The 18260-nt window shown below is 43.9% G+C and overlaps 1 protein-coding gene across 4 annotated transcripts in view; it reads right to left on the bottom strand.

Annotated features, from left to right (window-relative positions):
• rptor (regulatory associated protein of MTOR, complex 1) overlaps positions 1-12952 on the bottom strand; it is a 361851-nt gene extending 348899 nt beyond the window's left edge. For 2 of the 4 annotated variants that reach the window (XM_063201318.1, XM_063201331.1), the window contains exons 1-2: positions 12442-12952; positions 6538-6712 (exon numbers count right to left, since the gene is read on the bottom strand). In XM_063201318.1, coding sequence (XP_063057388.1) covers positions 6538-6705 — 168 coding nt within the window. In that variant the 5' untranslated portion in view covers positions 6706-6712; positions 12442-12952. The remainder of the gene's footprint in view (positions 1-6537; positions 6713-12441) is intronic. The other 2 variants (XM_063201308.1, XM_063201324.1) reach the window with 1 other exon arrangement.
• Between the last annotated feature and the right edge of the window lie 5308 nt (positions 12953-18260).

Raw genomic sequence — 18260 nt, 5'->3', positions numbered from 1 at the left:
CTGACGGATCGCCCAGTACAATGCCGTGCAAAGTCACGGAAAGCGACTAAAAACTGCAACAGGGACAGCAGGAGTTACCACTCACACCGCCCACAAACAAAACCACATGGCATTCTTCTTCACCACACAACTCTAAATTTATACCAAACAAAAGCGATCAAGGTACAAAGGGACAAGGGTTGACAAAATGAGAACAGACATTGAAGCTGGAAAGGGAAAAAAATCATCTGACTTTAGTTAGGTCAAGAAAACACAACAAGCTGCCCCAAACAATCTTGTTCGACTGTGTGTGCTAGTAGGTCTGCAGTAGGGAAAGTAAGTGGTACAAAAAAATTCCAATGATACTGATCAAGCAGGATGGAGCTTGAAAGACTTGCAAATCACAATCGCTGGTGTGAGTGTAGGAAACTTGGTCTTTTTCAAACTGCTTTTTAGGTCAAAAGGACTAATCAAGATGTCCGAAAACATTCTAGTTTGACTGTATGCAAGAATTTGTGCAGCAGGAAAAAAAAAATGTATGGTGCAAAAAAAACCTGTCCATGCTTGATTTGTGAGACTGATCCATCAGGTGAGGATAGCTGATATGGATATTAACACCCTCTGACTGCTTTTAGGTCAAAGGCGTAATCAAAAGGCAATAAACTAGACCAAAAAAGTCTTCTCAATAGTGTTTAGGCATTTTGTCAGCACAAAAAGTGCAAGAAACAGACCATGAATGGTATAGTAAGGTATGGGATGGGTGTAGCCAATCAAGTATAAAATCTAGCTGTCTTGAGCTACCAAGGCAACAAAAGAGTCTTGTTAGACTGTGCTGCTGACTATGGATTCGATGTTTATAGCATGAAAAAAAAAATCTGGCATGCAGAAAACTGACCAACCATGCATGTACAAGACTGATCAGGCGTTGAAAGATTTAAAGATCAGTATAGCTGGTGTGGGTGTGGGATACCAAGAAGCCTATAAAATGTCCTCGCCGAGAGCTACACACGCTAGCTAGCGGTACATCAATTGGACATAGGCACTTGCCCACTCATTGCTTTGAAACAAAGTGAGCACAAGAATGAAAAATGCTGCCTATTGATTTACACCTGTGGAAAAAGATGCTTGGAATTTAAAAACAGAAAAAGTAAAGCCTTTTTGTGATAACACATTCCATAACAGACAGACTCACACACACATATACAGTACACACACACACACACACACACACAGTACACACACACACAGTACACACACACACACCTCCCAACTCCCAAACCTCTGCTTCATGAGTGCATGTGAAAGTGTAGTGGGTCCCAAGACTTTCAAAAGTGAGGGGAAGTACTGTTAAAATCATCCCTTTGTTTGAAGAGAGCAAGCATACGACTCTCACTTCAAGCAGAGAGGAAGATAGTATTACCCCACAAAACTAGGAAAAGGAAAGTCGTGGAGCAGCAAACATTACACTTGACTTTCACTTAGAATTTCGCTGACAGTCTTTTCCAAAGTGGAGTGGTGGAGTGAACTGGGCACAACACCCTTGGAGCAGCGTGGGGCGAGATCCATTTGCGGTAACACTTTACAAGAAGTACCAACTCACAGCTTTATAAACACTATTAACATTTAATATTAATTAACATTTAACATACAACAAATGTTTGTAAATGACTAATAGCCAAACTACGACTGCACAGTGGAGTGGGAATCATCTTCTACTGTGTGAGTTGTATGTGGTTTCATGCCTTCTGGTCTTTGGAGGACAAACTTCCAGGGCCGATGCGACTGCGCTGTGTCTGCTGTGTTAACATAGTATTTCTTGCCCATTTATAAATATTTGTAAACATTTTGTTGATAATTAGTTCATTATTTATAAAGTGTTTATAAATCAGTGAATTGGTAGTTATTCTAAAGTGTTACCCCATTTTCTAAAGGGCACATACATGCCTATGTAGAATCTCTCCCACACTGTTTGACACCAAAAAGTAGAAATCCAGGCATCATCCTCCCAAAAACAAATTCCTATTCATAGTCATAGCTTCTCACACTTCTCGTCAGTTTTACAGAAAAAATAAATAAATAATAAACTTCACTGGAATTTTGCTGACTTTGCAGTCTTTTTACAAAGCGACATGTGGTGAATTAGGCAAAGGCAAAACACTCTTGGAGCAGCGTGAGGCGAGATCCACATGCTCAAGGGCACCTCTGCCTATGATGTGGGGATGTGGTTTTTGATTCATTCCAACCACAGCATGCGGAGGTGTCAAAAACCCCAGTTTGGAAAACAAAAATGCTGCCAGAGGTTCCATCCAAAACAGATAACTTCACTGAGTAACTGCTCTACCTTGGGCCTACACTACAAAGCTGGTTCAGGAGTAAACCAGGTTAATTTAAGAGGTAAATCATCTAATAGAAGAGCCTGGACTCCAGAAAATTAGGAGTCCAGGCTCTTCTATTAGATTATTTTCCTCTTAACTGAACCTGGTTTACTGCTGAACAAGCTTTGTAGTATAGGCCCCTTGTCTTTATACTCATTGCAATCAGATGATTCAGGGCTGGTTGGATGAAATTTGTGACAGGGTTTTTACTGTCTGAAGTGAAACTGGGGATTGGCACCTCTGCATTGGAGCAACATGGAGCTAGCTTGCATCTGCCTATAATGGGACCTTTGATGGGGGGAGGTGGTTGTAATTCCCTAGTAAACTGCATAAAAAGTTGAAATGTAAGCCTTAGGTGTATTCCAAAATACGTGATGTATAAATTCATATTCAGAGTTGAATTGGCAGAAGCATACGTTTGGAAGCTACAGCTACTCAGCTGCATAAGACAAAACAATCACATTCACTCCCAAACTGTGGATCATGTCATTGAAATGTAAAAGTGTGGGCACAGGCTACTCAAAAAGACGAAATGCATAAATTCATATTCATAGCTGAATTGGCAGAGGCATCCTTCTTACTTTGAGACTGGAGTTAAACTCAGTGAATGCATGATAGAGAACAATGAGGCACATCATCTTTAAAAAACTAAAACGGCTTGTGTGCCACATTTGAGAGTGCACTGCTGCGTTTTTCGATCATTTACTGAAAGAAAACTAACTAAGTCAAGACAACAGAGACTCTTCATGCGAATCCCGTGGATATTACAGTAAGTACCAATTTCTTACTCCCCCCCCCACACACACACACACAAAGACGTGGGATATTTTAAAAAGTAGTCTCAGCAATTCTCCTCAAAGGACAGTGAACCACCGAGTACATCAGGGCTGAGAGCTCAGGGGTGCATTTCTCGAAAGCGTAGTTGTCAGCAGTTAGCAACTTGGGTAGTTGCCAATGGCAAATTGCATTGCAAACAACAAAGTAGCTAACACGATTAGCAACTTTGGTTTTGGGAACTGCACCCCGGTATTATTATACATGGGACTCAGGCTGCAGTGGACAAGACACATGCGATTTATGACTCCCCTTAAAAGCACCAGAAAACAGCACAGCAGCACAGAGTTATGCCTCCATCCATGAGGAAGCAAAAAACAAAAACAACAAAGCACTAAATCTCCACACTGTAATGAACACAGAAACATGACCAATACCTTCCATAAATCCATTTGTCTTCTTCAGAGGAGAAGAGTGGATTTCCAATTGAGCAGCAGATAAAAGCCACCAGAAAAGACAACACTGGTTTGGGGTGAAAAGTGGGCTTTTTTTTTTAAGAGACTGATCTTGAACGGAAACATGAACTGAGAGAAATTGCAGAAATGGGACAATAAACAAAAGCCCACGTGCACTGTTATAACATCATCAAAACTGAAGTCACAACAACATCAAGCCCAAATCTATACTTGAAAGCTTTATCCGTTTCATGTGTTTTCTTCTGTTTCACTTAATGTTCTCTTTACAGCAGTGGCAATGGATCTCTGATAAGAGCTACAACATATTCTCCCCATCTCCAAAACTATGAAGTACTGTTAAGTATTTAAACTTGAGATTGTATGCACAGTATTTGTATGCACAGTATTTTCATATTGCAATAGGAAAAATATAATTTCATGTCAGGGTTCCCACTCTTTTTCAAAAATCATTTTCCAGGATATTTCCAGGACATTTCCAGGACTATTTTTGGATAATTCAGGAAGGATATTTCATCCGTCGGACCCACAATTTGGACATACACAGCGACACACAATGCATTTTAGAGACAATGTGACTTTAAGGTTGAAATGAGTTGTAATGAATGAGTACAGTGTGTTAGGGAAGAGGGTACGTCCAAAGACGTCATAAGAGCATAGTATGGCATGGCCGCAAGGGGAGTCACTTTCTTCTTCTGCAGTTAGTACTAAGGAGACTAGTGATAGGAGGGATTACATTAAACACTGACAACTGGATCTCCTCTCTTGACCAATTTTGCGAAGTTACAGAGTTCAGATTTTATCCATTATGGCGTTGCACCCACTGACCATGAGCACAGTGTCTACACCTAACCCAATGCATTTTCCATTGAGTGATACTTCTTATCCAATGTACGTTATTTGCTTAGTACTGGCGGCAAGGTAAAATGCAAAGCCACTACCGCCAGGGCCGGAGTGTGGAACAGGTCATAGGACATAGTGAATTTGTGTCAGCTGTAGTTAAGGCTGAATGACAGCTGTAATTTAACCACAAACTGAACATTGACGACAGGACATCCTATTTTGACCGGGCCGGAACTAGCAGCAGCTCCTCGCACCCACAATGCAATTCAAACTGCGGAGTTTCCAGTGTTGATCATGGCCTTGCATCCACTGCGCATGGTGTCCCCGGGCTACGCCCCCATACTACACCGTGGCCAATGCAATTTCCTGCGAATAAGCGTTCTTATCCATTCTATGTTCTTTGTCCAAAGGTATTGACCTGGGTTGCGGTTGAAGATCACCAGCTGTCCCGCTAGTAGGAATCTGCTGGAGCTTGGCGACCACACCCCTATGTCAAATTTTGCAAGCCCAGCACATGCAGCCTCTGTTCAATTGAAATGCTTTCTGATCCACAAAACGTTTATTCGGAATTAAATGAAAGTGCAATGTAAACTCACATCATCTCAGAAATGAATACCTTAATAGTCTCTCTTATCGCAAAAAATAGTGTACTTGGATTTAAATGCATTCTCCACAAGACTTGACTTGACTTTTTTGCTCACCAACCATTGTGGCCAGTCGTTTCTGTCTTTCTGCAAGCCAGTTTTGTTGCCAGTTTCTTTTTCTCTGGAATATTCTTGCATACAAACAATTGATGCGACTACTGTGATTTGTCACACCAAAGATCAAACTAGCTTTCAAAGTGGCTAGTGAGACTGAAAGCTCTGATCTCCAAAAAAGATAGCAGTAAAATTTGTTGTGCTAGCACTGCCTATTTGTAGGCCTATTATGACCGTAAGCAGGTTTTCGAGAGATATATAACGCCATGATATCAGCTAGCGACTTTTCAGCAAGCCAACTAGCGACTTCTAGCGACTTTTGGCAACACTCAGTCAAAGTCAAAGAATATGACTGTGTATAAGTGCAATCAAAGATGGCAACCTGACCAAACTGTGTGTGTGTGTGTGGACAATAATGTATTCAATAGGTGGATATAAATTGAATCGTCATGTCTAGACTCGGACAAGAGTACAAATTATACCACAAACAAAATCGGGAAAAAGTTGAAGGAAAAAAAATCCAGGACAAATATTTTTTTCCAGGACATTTGGTGAATTTCCAGGACTTTCAAGGACTTGAAAACACATCTCTAAATTTCCAGGTTTTCCAGGTTTTCCAGGACGTGTGGGAACCCTGCATGTGTTTCAACAAGGCCGCAGCCACAGAGCACTCGAAAGCAGGGCTGGACAATGTCAACAGACCTACAATACGTCGCAAAAAGTAAAGGTTTCTGACCGCTGCGCTGGACCGTCCAACCAACTTGCGGTTGTGTCAATATTGCACCGTTTGCGTACCTTGTATTCAAGTGAACAGGCGAGCAGGCAACGTATTCATCATTCATATGTATCCTGCAAGCATATTCCAGCCCATAGCACCCTACAAAGTCACCGCATGCAACTCGTATAAGAAAGCAGCCCGATTGTGTCTCACCCGGTACTGTATGCAACTTATACAAAGAGGACCACTGGCACTACTGTGGCGCTAATGGTAGGGCACTCATCTGCTATGTGGCTGACCCAGGTTCGATTCCGGCCCAGGTCCTTTGCCAGTCCTTCCCCATCTCTCTCTCTCTCTACTCGTTTTCCGTCCCGCTCTCACTGTCATATCATAAGTAAAGTCGTAACCGACCCCCGAAAAAAAGAAAAAAGTGCCGCTTGTGTCTCACCCGGTCCTGCACGCAGGGCTTTTTTGGGGGTTTTTATGCCTTTTTATTGGTAGGACAGTATGAGATGCTGACAGGAAGTCAGGGGGAGAGATGGGGAGGATTGAGAAATGACCCCGGCCGGACTCGAACCGGGGTCCCCATGAGCATTAAAGCCCAAATGTGGGGGGCTTAGCATGTTGCGCCACAGCGCCCCCTGCGAACAACTTCTACAAGAAAGGGCACCACTCACCCGGTCCTTCATGCGCCAGCTCTGTGCCAGTGCCTTGGAGCCCTCGATCTTCTCCGAGTGGCGCTTCTTCATGAAGGCCAGCGGCAGGTTCCAGTCGCTGATGTCCGCCTCCTCCTCCTCCGCCAGCCCCACCGCGGGCGAGCTGAGCAGCTCCGCGTCCATTTTCATTAGGGCTCTAAGTAAGGAGGGAGAAGAATATTCTTGTTCAATATATGGAACATGAAAAATAAGAGTAAAGTTGAAGTATCCAAGGCATCCATCTTCCGAAAAAGTTAAAACAGCTTTATTAAAGAGCTAAATCATCACAAAAAAAAGTAAAAAATGCCAACATGTTCCGACCAAGGTGTGGCCTTCATCAGGGAACTTCAACTTCAATCAATTGCAAAAAAAAAGGTCTCGCACACCAATAAATTCCACTTTGAGGTGCTGGCCACTTGTGCATTAAAATGCCAAAGAAAATGAAGAGGATGCCGCACACTCTGAAGTGCCGTTTCAGCCATCTGGCCTTCTTCAAACTTAAAAACTAAGACGGACGAAACCTCACTTCAAATAAAACATGGCACAGAGTGTGCGGCATCTTCTTCATTTTCAATATATAGAACATGTCACAGCGCATGCATACAGGCATCATATCTTAGCACCAAGTTGTATTTGCGTTCATGCGTTCATGAGCTATGCTGTGTGGCGAATGTCCTGAGGGCAGAGTGGTAAAGTGGCTCTGAGTCAGTGGGGTTACCGACACAGCTTATTGCTCACAACGTTTTGGTCGTTCTGACCTTCTACAGGTGATTCAACCAAAATGTTTTGAGAAGTAAAATGCATGTGTAATGAATGTTGTGTGAGATATTTGTCCACTACTTTGAATGAACCATAACCTTGGTTGCATGCATCCAATGTCAACAACACATACCCATTCAAATTGAGGTGTGTAAAAGTGTTCTATGGTGAACAGCTAAATATACAGAAAATATCATGGCATCATAATACAAATGAAGTACTATCATATCACAAACCACAACTGAGCTCAGGGTCATACACGATATATCAAAATACTGTTCAATATAGAAAAATATTTGCAGTGCATGCAATACTGTCATACAGATACCACAAAACAGTAAAACCACTTTAATTCAGGTAATATTGCATATACTTTTATGTTTCTATAAGATATGCTGTGAGCTTAACTCCCTGTGGGCAAAGAGTGATGGAGTTCTAGGTTATTGGGGTTATAGGCTGGCACAGCAGCTCAATAGATTGAAAATATTGCAGGCAGCATAATAATACATATGCACTACGACCATATTACGCACCACAAAACACCAAGCTGCAATACATACTATTGCATTTCCATAAGCTAAACTTATGCTGATGTGGTGAATATCGCGAAATAGCTCAGGGTCACAGGGTTTACACATGACAGCAGAGTGCATCAAAACCACTGCAATAAACATATAATGTTGCAATTTACATAATTGTAAAATGTTATTTAGCTGGCCTGGAACAAATACAAATGCATCTTTTTAAGCTTCCACACGCACTTCAAATTTGTTTACTCATTATTTATTACTCATTGTCATCACAACATCCTGCCATTTCATCACGTTTCTTCAGTTTAGACCTTTAGCACTATCTACCTGATTACCTCGCCCATTTCAACGTTTGTCGTGCTCCCACAGCATTTCCGCTCTGCTAGTTCCGGTGAGGCTGCCCATAGCACTTCTGAATGATTTAGCACTAGCAACTGCTACCCAACTAGTAAGGTAGTGCCTCTGTAACTGGAAAGATAAACAGTGAGTGCATTCCAATATGCGACCTTGCATCCTGCACTTGGGCTTGTGGCCTCACATTTTGCTGATGCCCCGCCTCCGTGGGGAAAACAATTAAGTTTCCCCGCTGTGAGCCTAGCCAAAACAGTTTTTGGGGGACTATTCTTCATTTACCATCCTGTTTGAAAATGAGAAGGCCACAAGCACAAGTGGAGGACACAAGGTCGCATATTGGAACGCACTCACTGCTTCTCAGATGGCGCACTTGTGCACTTCGAGCACAATGCTTCCGTATGTAAGGTGCTCACGCTAAAAAAAAGTGGAGTGAAAGTACTCGGATGCTGCCCTAACAACGGTCATAAATGCAGTGTGGGAAGGATGCACACTGTGCACAGTAAACACCAGGTTTACGTAACGGAAGAAATGTGGCGTCCAGTTCGGTAGAAGAATTGGGTCAATAGTCTCTTATTTCTGTAAGTATTGTTGATGAGACAGCCAACAGCTTCATGTTAAGCCAAGTATTGTATGCAGGATAGTTACCATAGTTACCACGAGAAGCACCCTACCCCCAATCACCTAATAACAATTCCGCAGGAAACACTGTGTGCATATGTTTACAATACAGCCTGAATAGAACACTTTTTGGAGCCACCAAAGACCCCCAAAAAGTAAACCAATGGACTTCATAAAGGACTGATATAAGGCTTTGCCCGGGACTCAAATGGCTAAGGCACCAAACTGTTGCTCCAGGCACCCGGGTTCGAATCTGGCCCAGGTCATTTCCTGACCCTTCTCCCTCTCTCCCATTCATTTCCTCTCCCACTCTTCGCTGTGGTGCGTTATCCTAAGGGATATCCTAAAGGTGAAAAAGTCAAGAAATAAAACCTGACATGAACTGTCCCATCCATCAGCTGTAGTAGAGTTCAACCGCCCTGCCCGGCTGTCATGCTGGAGCTTTTCTGTCACCATTCTGCAGTAGCAGTACAGATCTATTGATTAGCTCCTGTGTGGTGGCGTCAGATTTCTGAGCTGCTTTGGGCTGGAAAGCAGGAGCTGCAGAGCTGTGGCCAGCCAAAGAGCAAGGGTGGGGAACCTTTTTCATACGAACGGCTTCAAATACTTCAAATTCCTCCAAGGGCCATAAAAGTCCTCTGAGGGCCGTACTATGAACACAAACTAGGATGTCCCTCTGCACTTTAGGCCTATATTGAAGGCAGCCACCTTTAAAACAGACCCCACCTCCTCTAGGTCCCCTGAATATAACCTACTTGTATTGAACATGTAATTTCAAAGATACCAAAATATTTCATATTTCATGATGTAAACTGCATATTCTGTAAACGGCCCTCGAGACATAGGTTCCCCACCCCTGTCATAGAGCAAGGGCTGGGCAACCTGTGCCCACCCAAATCAGAAGGAGAAAGCTGTGTGTTGACTGTTTTAGGAATAAAAGGAGCAAGCTGTTTAGATTCTGATATGTGTTAACTTACTGTCATTCCACCAAGTTGAAGAGGTGCTGGATAAACTAGAGGTAAATCCACAACAAAAGCACAAATAAATCTTGAATGCTGCTTGCCTATTAAAAATATTTATAAATAATAGGAATGCAAGCAGTCTTGCATGTATTACTTTCTTTACATTGGTCGCACCAGAAGTGGAAGTAGTACCAGAATTGTCCTGGGGTGCATTTCTCAAAACCAAAGTTGCTTTCTGCATTAGCTACTTTGTGGTTTTCAATGCATTTTCCCATTGGCAACTACCAAAGTTGCTAACAGGCTAACAACGTCTCTTTTGAGAAATGCACCCCTGGATTGTATTGGATGTACCACTGGTGGCAAAAAGCCTTGTGCCAATGCGGCTTTATAGATCTGGGGCTGCAAGCCACATGGATAAAGTCTCCGCACTGCCTCAAAGCCATAAATAACTAACAGCTGCACACTGGAGCTAAAGGTCAAAGCCATCCTGCCCCATGCACTACTACTGTGGACTTGAGAAAATATTGCACAGGAAATTGTCAAAGCGAAAGGATATTGTGAGCAACGTTGCTGGCGATTCATGCCCACTGCCGGTAAATGCATGGCAGCAACAAATAATAACAACCTCACTGGCCACTGGGAAGTATATCAAGGCAATGATGGACACCCCTACTCTATTACACTCTGATAGGTAAGGATGCACCGATACGATACTGGTATCGGTACCCGATTCTTCTCATTGTATTCGTACTCATCAAGCACTTGCCGATACCAGGAACGATACTGCTATTACACAAAACAATGCAAAATCTTGTCACGTTCTGTGGACTTGAAAGGAGCATGGAAAAATGTGCCACCTCATACATTTACTAACATTTAAATCTACATGGAAATGGACAATGAAAATATCACAGGTGGAAAAAAACAAGGCCATGCATTTATTTTCATTGTATTTTGGTGGTAAAAGGTATCGGTATCGATACTCTGTATCGGCAAGTACACACATTAATGTACTCATACTTGTATCGGTTTTCAAAAAAGTGGTATCGGTGCATCCCTACTGATAGGAATTGCTAATGACCTGACAACTCTAGCCCACTGCATAAGTTTCTCAAACAAGAGACTCATGAACCTGTAGAGACCTATGATCTTCACCACACACATGAAGCTTCAATTACGGCAGGAAGTACAGGAGAAAGGTAAAACTCAATCCCTTAACTCAAGGAGACGTGTAAAATAAGCTTATTTCCAAAAATGGGACAGTAGTATCACTTTAAGCGGTAGGAAAATAGTCAATATATGTCATGTATTGGTTAATATCTTCCAGGATTGATTTGTTATTACGTTTAAATAAAGTCAACTAATATTTCAAACAAATGAATATTACATCTTGAGAGCAATGCAAAGGAAGTAAGAGCAGTGTACAATTACACCTAAACACAAATAAAGCGAAAGTGAAAGCCCAACTGGGAAACTCCAACTCCCATTGCCATTGCGACACAGCGCTCCACAGCACACAAGTGCACACATACAACAAAATTGCATTTATGCCAGTCACCCATAAAAGTGGGCAGCCCCCCAATGGTGCCTGAAAGGGAGCCGTGTGGCGGGACGGTACCATGCACAGGGTACCTCAGTCATGGCAAAGGATGGAGGAGAGCACTGGTTAATTACTCTCCCCACCAACATGGTGGATTGGGAGTCGAACCGGCAACCTTTGGGCTACTAGTCTGACGCCCTAACCACTTACCCATGACTGTCCAAGTCCAATTGACAAGATTTAAGCCAAACACAGAGCGTAGAGGTGATATTTGTGTAATAACAACTTTAAACACACTAAATCTCTATAACAGAAATGTCACTCACAACACTTTTAAGTTTCACTTGCAGGGAACGGAGCAGACAGTCACAACACACTGCACGTGCTGCCTAATGACCAATCAAGCAACTCACACAGGCATACTTGTGGACATTTAAATGGCTGAAAAAATCTGGACAACTCACTTACGCTTAAAGAATTCAAGGCATTACTCGAGAAATGCTACACACGTGAATAATGCATTTGCATGATTTGGAATTACGGACAGAAATGGCTTTCGTGCAAACTCTTGCTTTCCTCTGCTTATTCCAGCAAAACGTTTGCCTATGCTTAGAGGACCTAAGTGGTTAGATTTTATTTCACACTGCTGATATTACTACAACATCTGTATAACAAGCCATCCATCCAACTCTCTCGGACTTTTGACAGGGCAATCAAAACAAAACCACCGCTCCAAACTTGCATGTCCCGCCGACAACATATATCACCATGCTAGCACGCATAGACATCTCACAAATGACAGCACACTCTTACATTCCCCATGTCAAAGGCACATTCATCAGTCAGGAGAGCAAGGCCATTCATACAAAGTAATGTGCTACTGCCAATCAGCAAACAAAAGTAGGAAAGCCCCATTATGAAGAGAAATCGAAACAAGCAATGGTTAGCTTTGTTAGCACACAGGCTAACTATGAGGCCAAACTGCTCTGTGTGTTAGTGGTGGCAAAATTAAAACGTGACAGCTAATTTCTGGCTGAATTATCAACGCACAATCCCACATGACAACTTCTCAACGGAATGACATGAAAATAATGGCGCTTATTGGCCAGTGACAGCACCGGACCTTGGCGCGGCTGTTATCTGCACACCACGAGATGGGGAACTCCTGCGTCTCCGAACGATGACAGAAGCGGTCGCACAGATTACTCCCGTTACCAAGTTGTACGGCAGCGTCCACAATTTCTGCAAAAAGTGAAAGCCGTCAAGTCCGAGTTCGACGGGAATGTGTTTGCAGGGAAATCCGCGGCTGTTCTCCCCCCGTCCACTTTTCGCTAGGGGTAGGGGCTCGGATGGAGGCCCATCTTCGCACGGACGTTCTGCCAGAGCCACGCCAAGCGCTGATATAGCAATCGATGACTCGGTCGTGGATATCGTTTTGTGCACCTGCTATCACCTTTCACGATCGGAATTCGAGGAAATTGTGCAGCAATCCTGAAATTTCTCACTGTTTCTCTGTAGAGACACTTTCTCAGCACTTGCGCAAGGGCGCCGCCATCTTGGGATTGACCCAGAATGCACCTTGGCGTCCAGGGAGGGACTGAAAGTGAGGATGTCAACAATTACGTCACCACGTTCCATGGTCAACTGTGTCTCTGGACCAAGGAGGTAGTATGTCTGTGTCTCAAATCAAACAAATCTGAAAAGTGTGAATAATGATCTGAGAGTGTTATTGCATAGCCTTGTTCAAATGGGATAGATCAGCTGGCTGTGTGTCACTATATCCCCTTTACCAATATCCATCCTTCAGACAATGGCCTGGAAGAGAAAGAGGCAACAAAGCCCAAGCGTTCTTAGAGGATATTTGATGGGCCTCCACTCTGTAGGCCCTATGACATCTTTCTGCCATCACAAACATTGCAAATCTACAATTGACGGGCCTCCACTCTGTATGACATCTTTCTGTCATCAAAGAAACATTGCAAATCTACCAATGCAGAGCTCATTTTGTCTAGTCTAGGCTGTGGTGTGGTCTAGGCTTCTTTACTCAGACATCTGTAAAGGCGTCCACAGCTACATCCAGAGGTGTGTGTGTGTGTGTGTGTGTGTGTGTGTGTGTGTGTGTGTGTGTGTGTGTGTGTGTGTGTGTGTGTGTGTGTGTGCTGCTCATACACTAAATTGAGTTCTAGTACATGTCAGTCTTGTTCATTGCATCACATAAGACTAGAAAGTCATATTACATCACATGGTTGTCCGTGACAGCTTTCACCTTTCTTTGCTGAAAACAAAGTAGGCCACTACACGAAACAACTATTAAAAAAGTCTAACAAACAAAGAATATGAACACGGTATGAATTCCCAACATTGAAGTAAAATGACAAATCTGGTGTACAGGTAGCAGAGCAGGCTCTACCAATAGGCAGACTATAGGGAACTGCTTAGGGCCCCATCAAAACCGCCCACTGTAGGGGCCCCCAGTAGTCAACCACGCCATGGTACATGCCTTTCCTGGCTATCACCAGACCTAATCATAATGAGATAAGGGACACCTCCCTACTGTAAATCCCGTCGGGGGGGGGGGGGTGTGGTTTATGATTGACGATGGCTGTTTATTGGGCATTACGAATGTGTATCATTTGCCATATGTAGTTAGATCTAAGTATTCAAACAAACTGCAGTCGTCGCCTTTCCACGCCTCCCTGCACTCTGATTGCACCATGATCGTGTCCATTCTCTGGGTATAGACTCCATGCTGTCTTTCAGGGGTGGTGGTAGCTCAGGTGGTTGAGGAAAGGTTGCAGGTTCGAGGCCCGCTCGGCCTGACCCCGTCATTGTGTCCTTGAGCAAGATGCTTAACCCCAAGTTGCTCCTGGTGGCAGGGTGGTACCCTGCGTGGCAGCCACGGCCACCAGTGTGTGAATGTGAGTGTGAATGGGTGAATGTGAGGCATACAATGTAAAGCGCTTTGATTGCTCGAAGGAGTGGAAAGGCATTATATATAAATGCGGTCCATTTAACATTTTCAGATCGAAACGATTGTGAAAAGCAGCATGGGATTTCCCAGGCTAGTAAATGCCAGCAAAAATAATTCAAGAGGGCCCCATGTGTATATTTCGCCCAGGGCCCCCAAATGGGTAATACCACCACTGCATGGTAGGGTACCGTCAAAGGTTTTCTAAGTTCCCTTTCCATTTAGTATTTCTCTCCCCTCCCCCTTAAAAATAAAGGGTGACTTTGCCCTTGAAATCCCCAAAATGTGCCACACAGCTGTCTATCTGAGTGCACTTGAGCACTGCATGGTGTGAAAAAGTTGAGGTTTTCTTTCTCTGCAGCTTTGAGCAGGTGCCTTCGCTGCGTCCCACATCTCCTCTGCTGTCGAGCCGCGTGTGTCATCACTCAACCAGCAGGAGCCACAGCCCTGCCTGTATGCGGAGAAGAAAAGGAGGAGGAGGAGGAAGAGGAGGAGGAGGGGGAGGAGAGAAAACGAGGAAAGAAAAGAAAACGAATTGACTAAAGGACAGAAATCATCCATCTGTCAGTGTGAATAAGGGAGAGGCATTTGTCATCTACCAGAAAACAAAAAAAACGGCAATGAGTGGTTCATTTTTTTTTGTTGCTCTTTCACTCCCCAAGTCTTGTGGGAGCAGTATGTGATGCAGACGAGTCAGATGATAGGTCGCCAACCACAGACTGACATCATGTAAAGGCAAACATATCTCACGCCAGTGCATTCCGTGTTGAGGTGCGACGGCTTTGCAAGTTAAGCCGTGGTCCTCAACGCATTGGAGAAGCACTTTTGACAGGTGACAAGGTTTGCGCAGTTTCCCCGCCAACTTTGTGACTAAACACGAAAATGCTCTGCTGTGCCCTGTCCCAACTTTGCCTAACTCTAACCTGTCAGTAGAGCAATGTGTCTGCTACTGCTTTACTTTTGCCAAGAATGAAAAGTGTACCTAGACCAATACATGCATTGTGCTCAAATGCAATAGACCAGTGGTTGTCAACCTTTTCTGAAGAAATGCCCCCTTGACCTCCTCATAAGCCTTCAAATGCCCCCTTGATCTCATCATAAGCCTGCCAATGGCCACTTTAATGTTTTTGGAAAAAAATAGACTAATCCCCCCAGATGTCTTCTTCTCAACGCTACCCCCGTTGAGAAACATTACGATAGACAGTTCGAATCTGCATGTTATCTTACTTATTTTTATGATACCATGTTGCCAACCACCCCCACTCTCCCAGTTCAGATCAGTCATATTTTACACCTTGCTTGAAACAGAATTGGTTTATGGTAATCACTTTGTTTTGTAAGGTTTTATAAAAATGATTGCTGTTTCCCAGGAACTGTGTGTGTGTGTGTGTGTGTGTGTGTGTGTGTGTGTGTGTGTGTGTGTGTGTGTGTGTGTGTGTGTGTGTGTGTGTGTGTGTGTGTGTGTGTGTGTGTGTGTGTGTGTGTGTGTGTGTTGGCCTGTCTGTCTGCTGAGACCATCTGTTTCTCAAAACATCAGGCCAGTGATTATGACAATTGTATTACTCATGTGTTTGATTCAAAACACAGTTAAATTTTTTATTTTGTAAATATCCGTCTTTTTAACACCAAAAGTGTTTTTGTAAATACATCTCATAAGCACATCTTTGTAATAGGATGTTATGTTTCATAACACACAGCATTACATTTCTGATTACAGCAGGCTATGATAATTATGTATCTGTCCAGGCTGATGTACAGTATTTGACCCAAATCACCTTGAATAAATCTTTTAGTTTCATAACACATAACATTTGATTCCTGATGAGTGATAAGTGGTGTGGTGTCCCCTTTTCGTGTTTCAGTGGCACACACATACAGTAGTCTCCGGAACAGTATTTGATTCAGAACACCTGGGAGGAATGCTTTTTCTATTTTTATGCCTGAGTTCTGATTTAAAAGTGTTCTTATTGAAATGCATCTCACGGGTGCATCTTGTAGCAGCATTGTTTTATGTAACAGACACAGAGGCGGAGTTGTGGGGGGTGGGGAGTGGGTGGGGGGCAAGCAGGGCATTTGCCCCTGGGACCAAGAGGGCTCTGTTGTATTGGCGGTGGCCATTGTGATCATCACAGGGCGTATGAGGGGGGCGGCTTATCAGTGTTTTGCCTTGGGGCCCTGTATGCAGTTGTTCTGCCACTGAGCAGACTCTTGTTTGTGATTTGTCCATTCAGTGTTTCACACAGAGGCAGCCACAAGCGTTTTCTATTTTTATTACACATTTGTGTTCTGATTGAATAGGTCTTATTTAAAACGCATCTCACAGGCACCTTGGTATTGTGACCTAACATTCATGTTGATTACACTATGTTATGAGTTTATGATCTGTCCATTCCGTGGATCACCCACAAGAACACACGTGGCAAAGCCAACAGGGGGCGACGGACAAAGAGGTCAGTATTCCCGGGCCCAGAGAGAGGCATGCCCAGAATTGGGTCCTCATTATTGTGTGTGTGTAAGACGGGGGGGGGTCAGATTACTTTTTCCTGGGCTCAGCCAAAGCTGTCAGTGGCGGCACTACACACAGCTCTTATGAAACCTCGCCATATCTGGGTTTGTGTCAGCCACTTAAAGAGATGGGGCTCTAGGAGACTGGAGACGAGGACGTAGGTGGTGGGGTTGGTGGGGTTGGTGAGGTGTGAGTGCTGATGGCTCTCCCCCTGTCTCCGCCACTTCCGTGTTTAATCTGACAAACCTGCAGGAAAACAGCCAGAAGCACACAACACAACACCACACAACACCACCACAGCAAGCAGCCAACTAGCAGGTCCCCCTGTCCGCCCACACTGGTGTGTTTGTGCGTGTGTGCGTGTGTGGTTGCGGAAGACTCGTCCTCTCCATGTTAGAACACAGCTCATCAGAAAACATGAAACCACTCTAGAAGTTGTCGACACTTCGCCAATCTTTCTCTCTCTCTCTCTCTCTCTCTCTATCTATCTATCTATCTATCTATCTCTCTCTATCTATCTATAGCTCTCTCTGTGACTCTCTCTATCTCTCTCTCTCTGAATACCTCTCCCCACTGTGTCTCTGAATCTCTCTCTCTCTCTCTCTCTCTCTCTCTCTCTATCTCTCTCTATCTCTGTCTCTCTCGCTGACTATCTCTCTCTCATTCTTTCTTTCTCTCATTCTCTCTCTATCTCTCTCTCTCTCTCTCTCATTCTCTCTCTCTCTCTCTCTCTCTCTCTGACTATCTCTCTCTCATTCTTTCTTTCTCTCATTCTCTCTCTCTCTCTCTCTCTCTCTCTCTCTCTCTCTCTCTCTCTCTCTCTCTCTCTCTCTCTCTCGTACGCCATAACCTCCTGAAAATTGTTGAGACTTTGCGACACCAGAGGAGCAGCGATCTGCCAGAGGTAGGCCCCCAGTGTCTAAGCATGGAGGCTTCATCACATGAACCACCACCGCACCATCACACCACCAAGACCAATCTCTTACTTCAGAGGTGTGGGGAAAATCATTTATTTTCCTCTCTGGCAAGTGTGGTTCTCTCACTCCCCGATCCCCATCATCACCTCCTTCGGGCAGGCTTGAGGCTTCGTCGCAGGTTCAAAGTCTAATCTTTATACTTCCGATTTTTAAAACTTTTTTCTTCTTATCTTGTAAGTTTGGTTCTATCACCCCCATCCTGAGGACCATCATCACCTACAGTCAGGCCTGTGGATTCATCTCGCGGTCTAGCACAGTGGTTCTCAACCAGGGGTACGTGTACCACCAGGGGTACGCGAACACACCTCAGGGGGTACGTGCAAAAATGTGATCAAGACAAATATATGAAGTGTAGTTACATTGGGATAGAGGTGAGGGGGTACTCGTCATATGAAAAAATGGCTTATGGAGTACACACACTATGGAGACAGAAAGAGTTGGGAAACACAGGTGTAGTGTACTGTTTCTCAACAGGGGTTCTACGGCCCTCC

This window comes from Engraulis encrasicolus, chromosome 1 (genome assembly GCF_034702125.1).
Source record: "Engraulis encrasicolus isolate BLACKSEA-1 chromosome 1, IST_EnEncr_1.0, whole genome shotgun sequence".
Lineage (NCBI taxonomy): Eukaryota > Metazoa > Chordata > Actinopteri > Clupeiformes > Engraulidae > Engraulis > Engraulis encrasicolus.
This window is presented reverse-complemented; position numbering and strand designations above follow the sequence as displayed.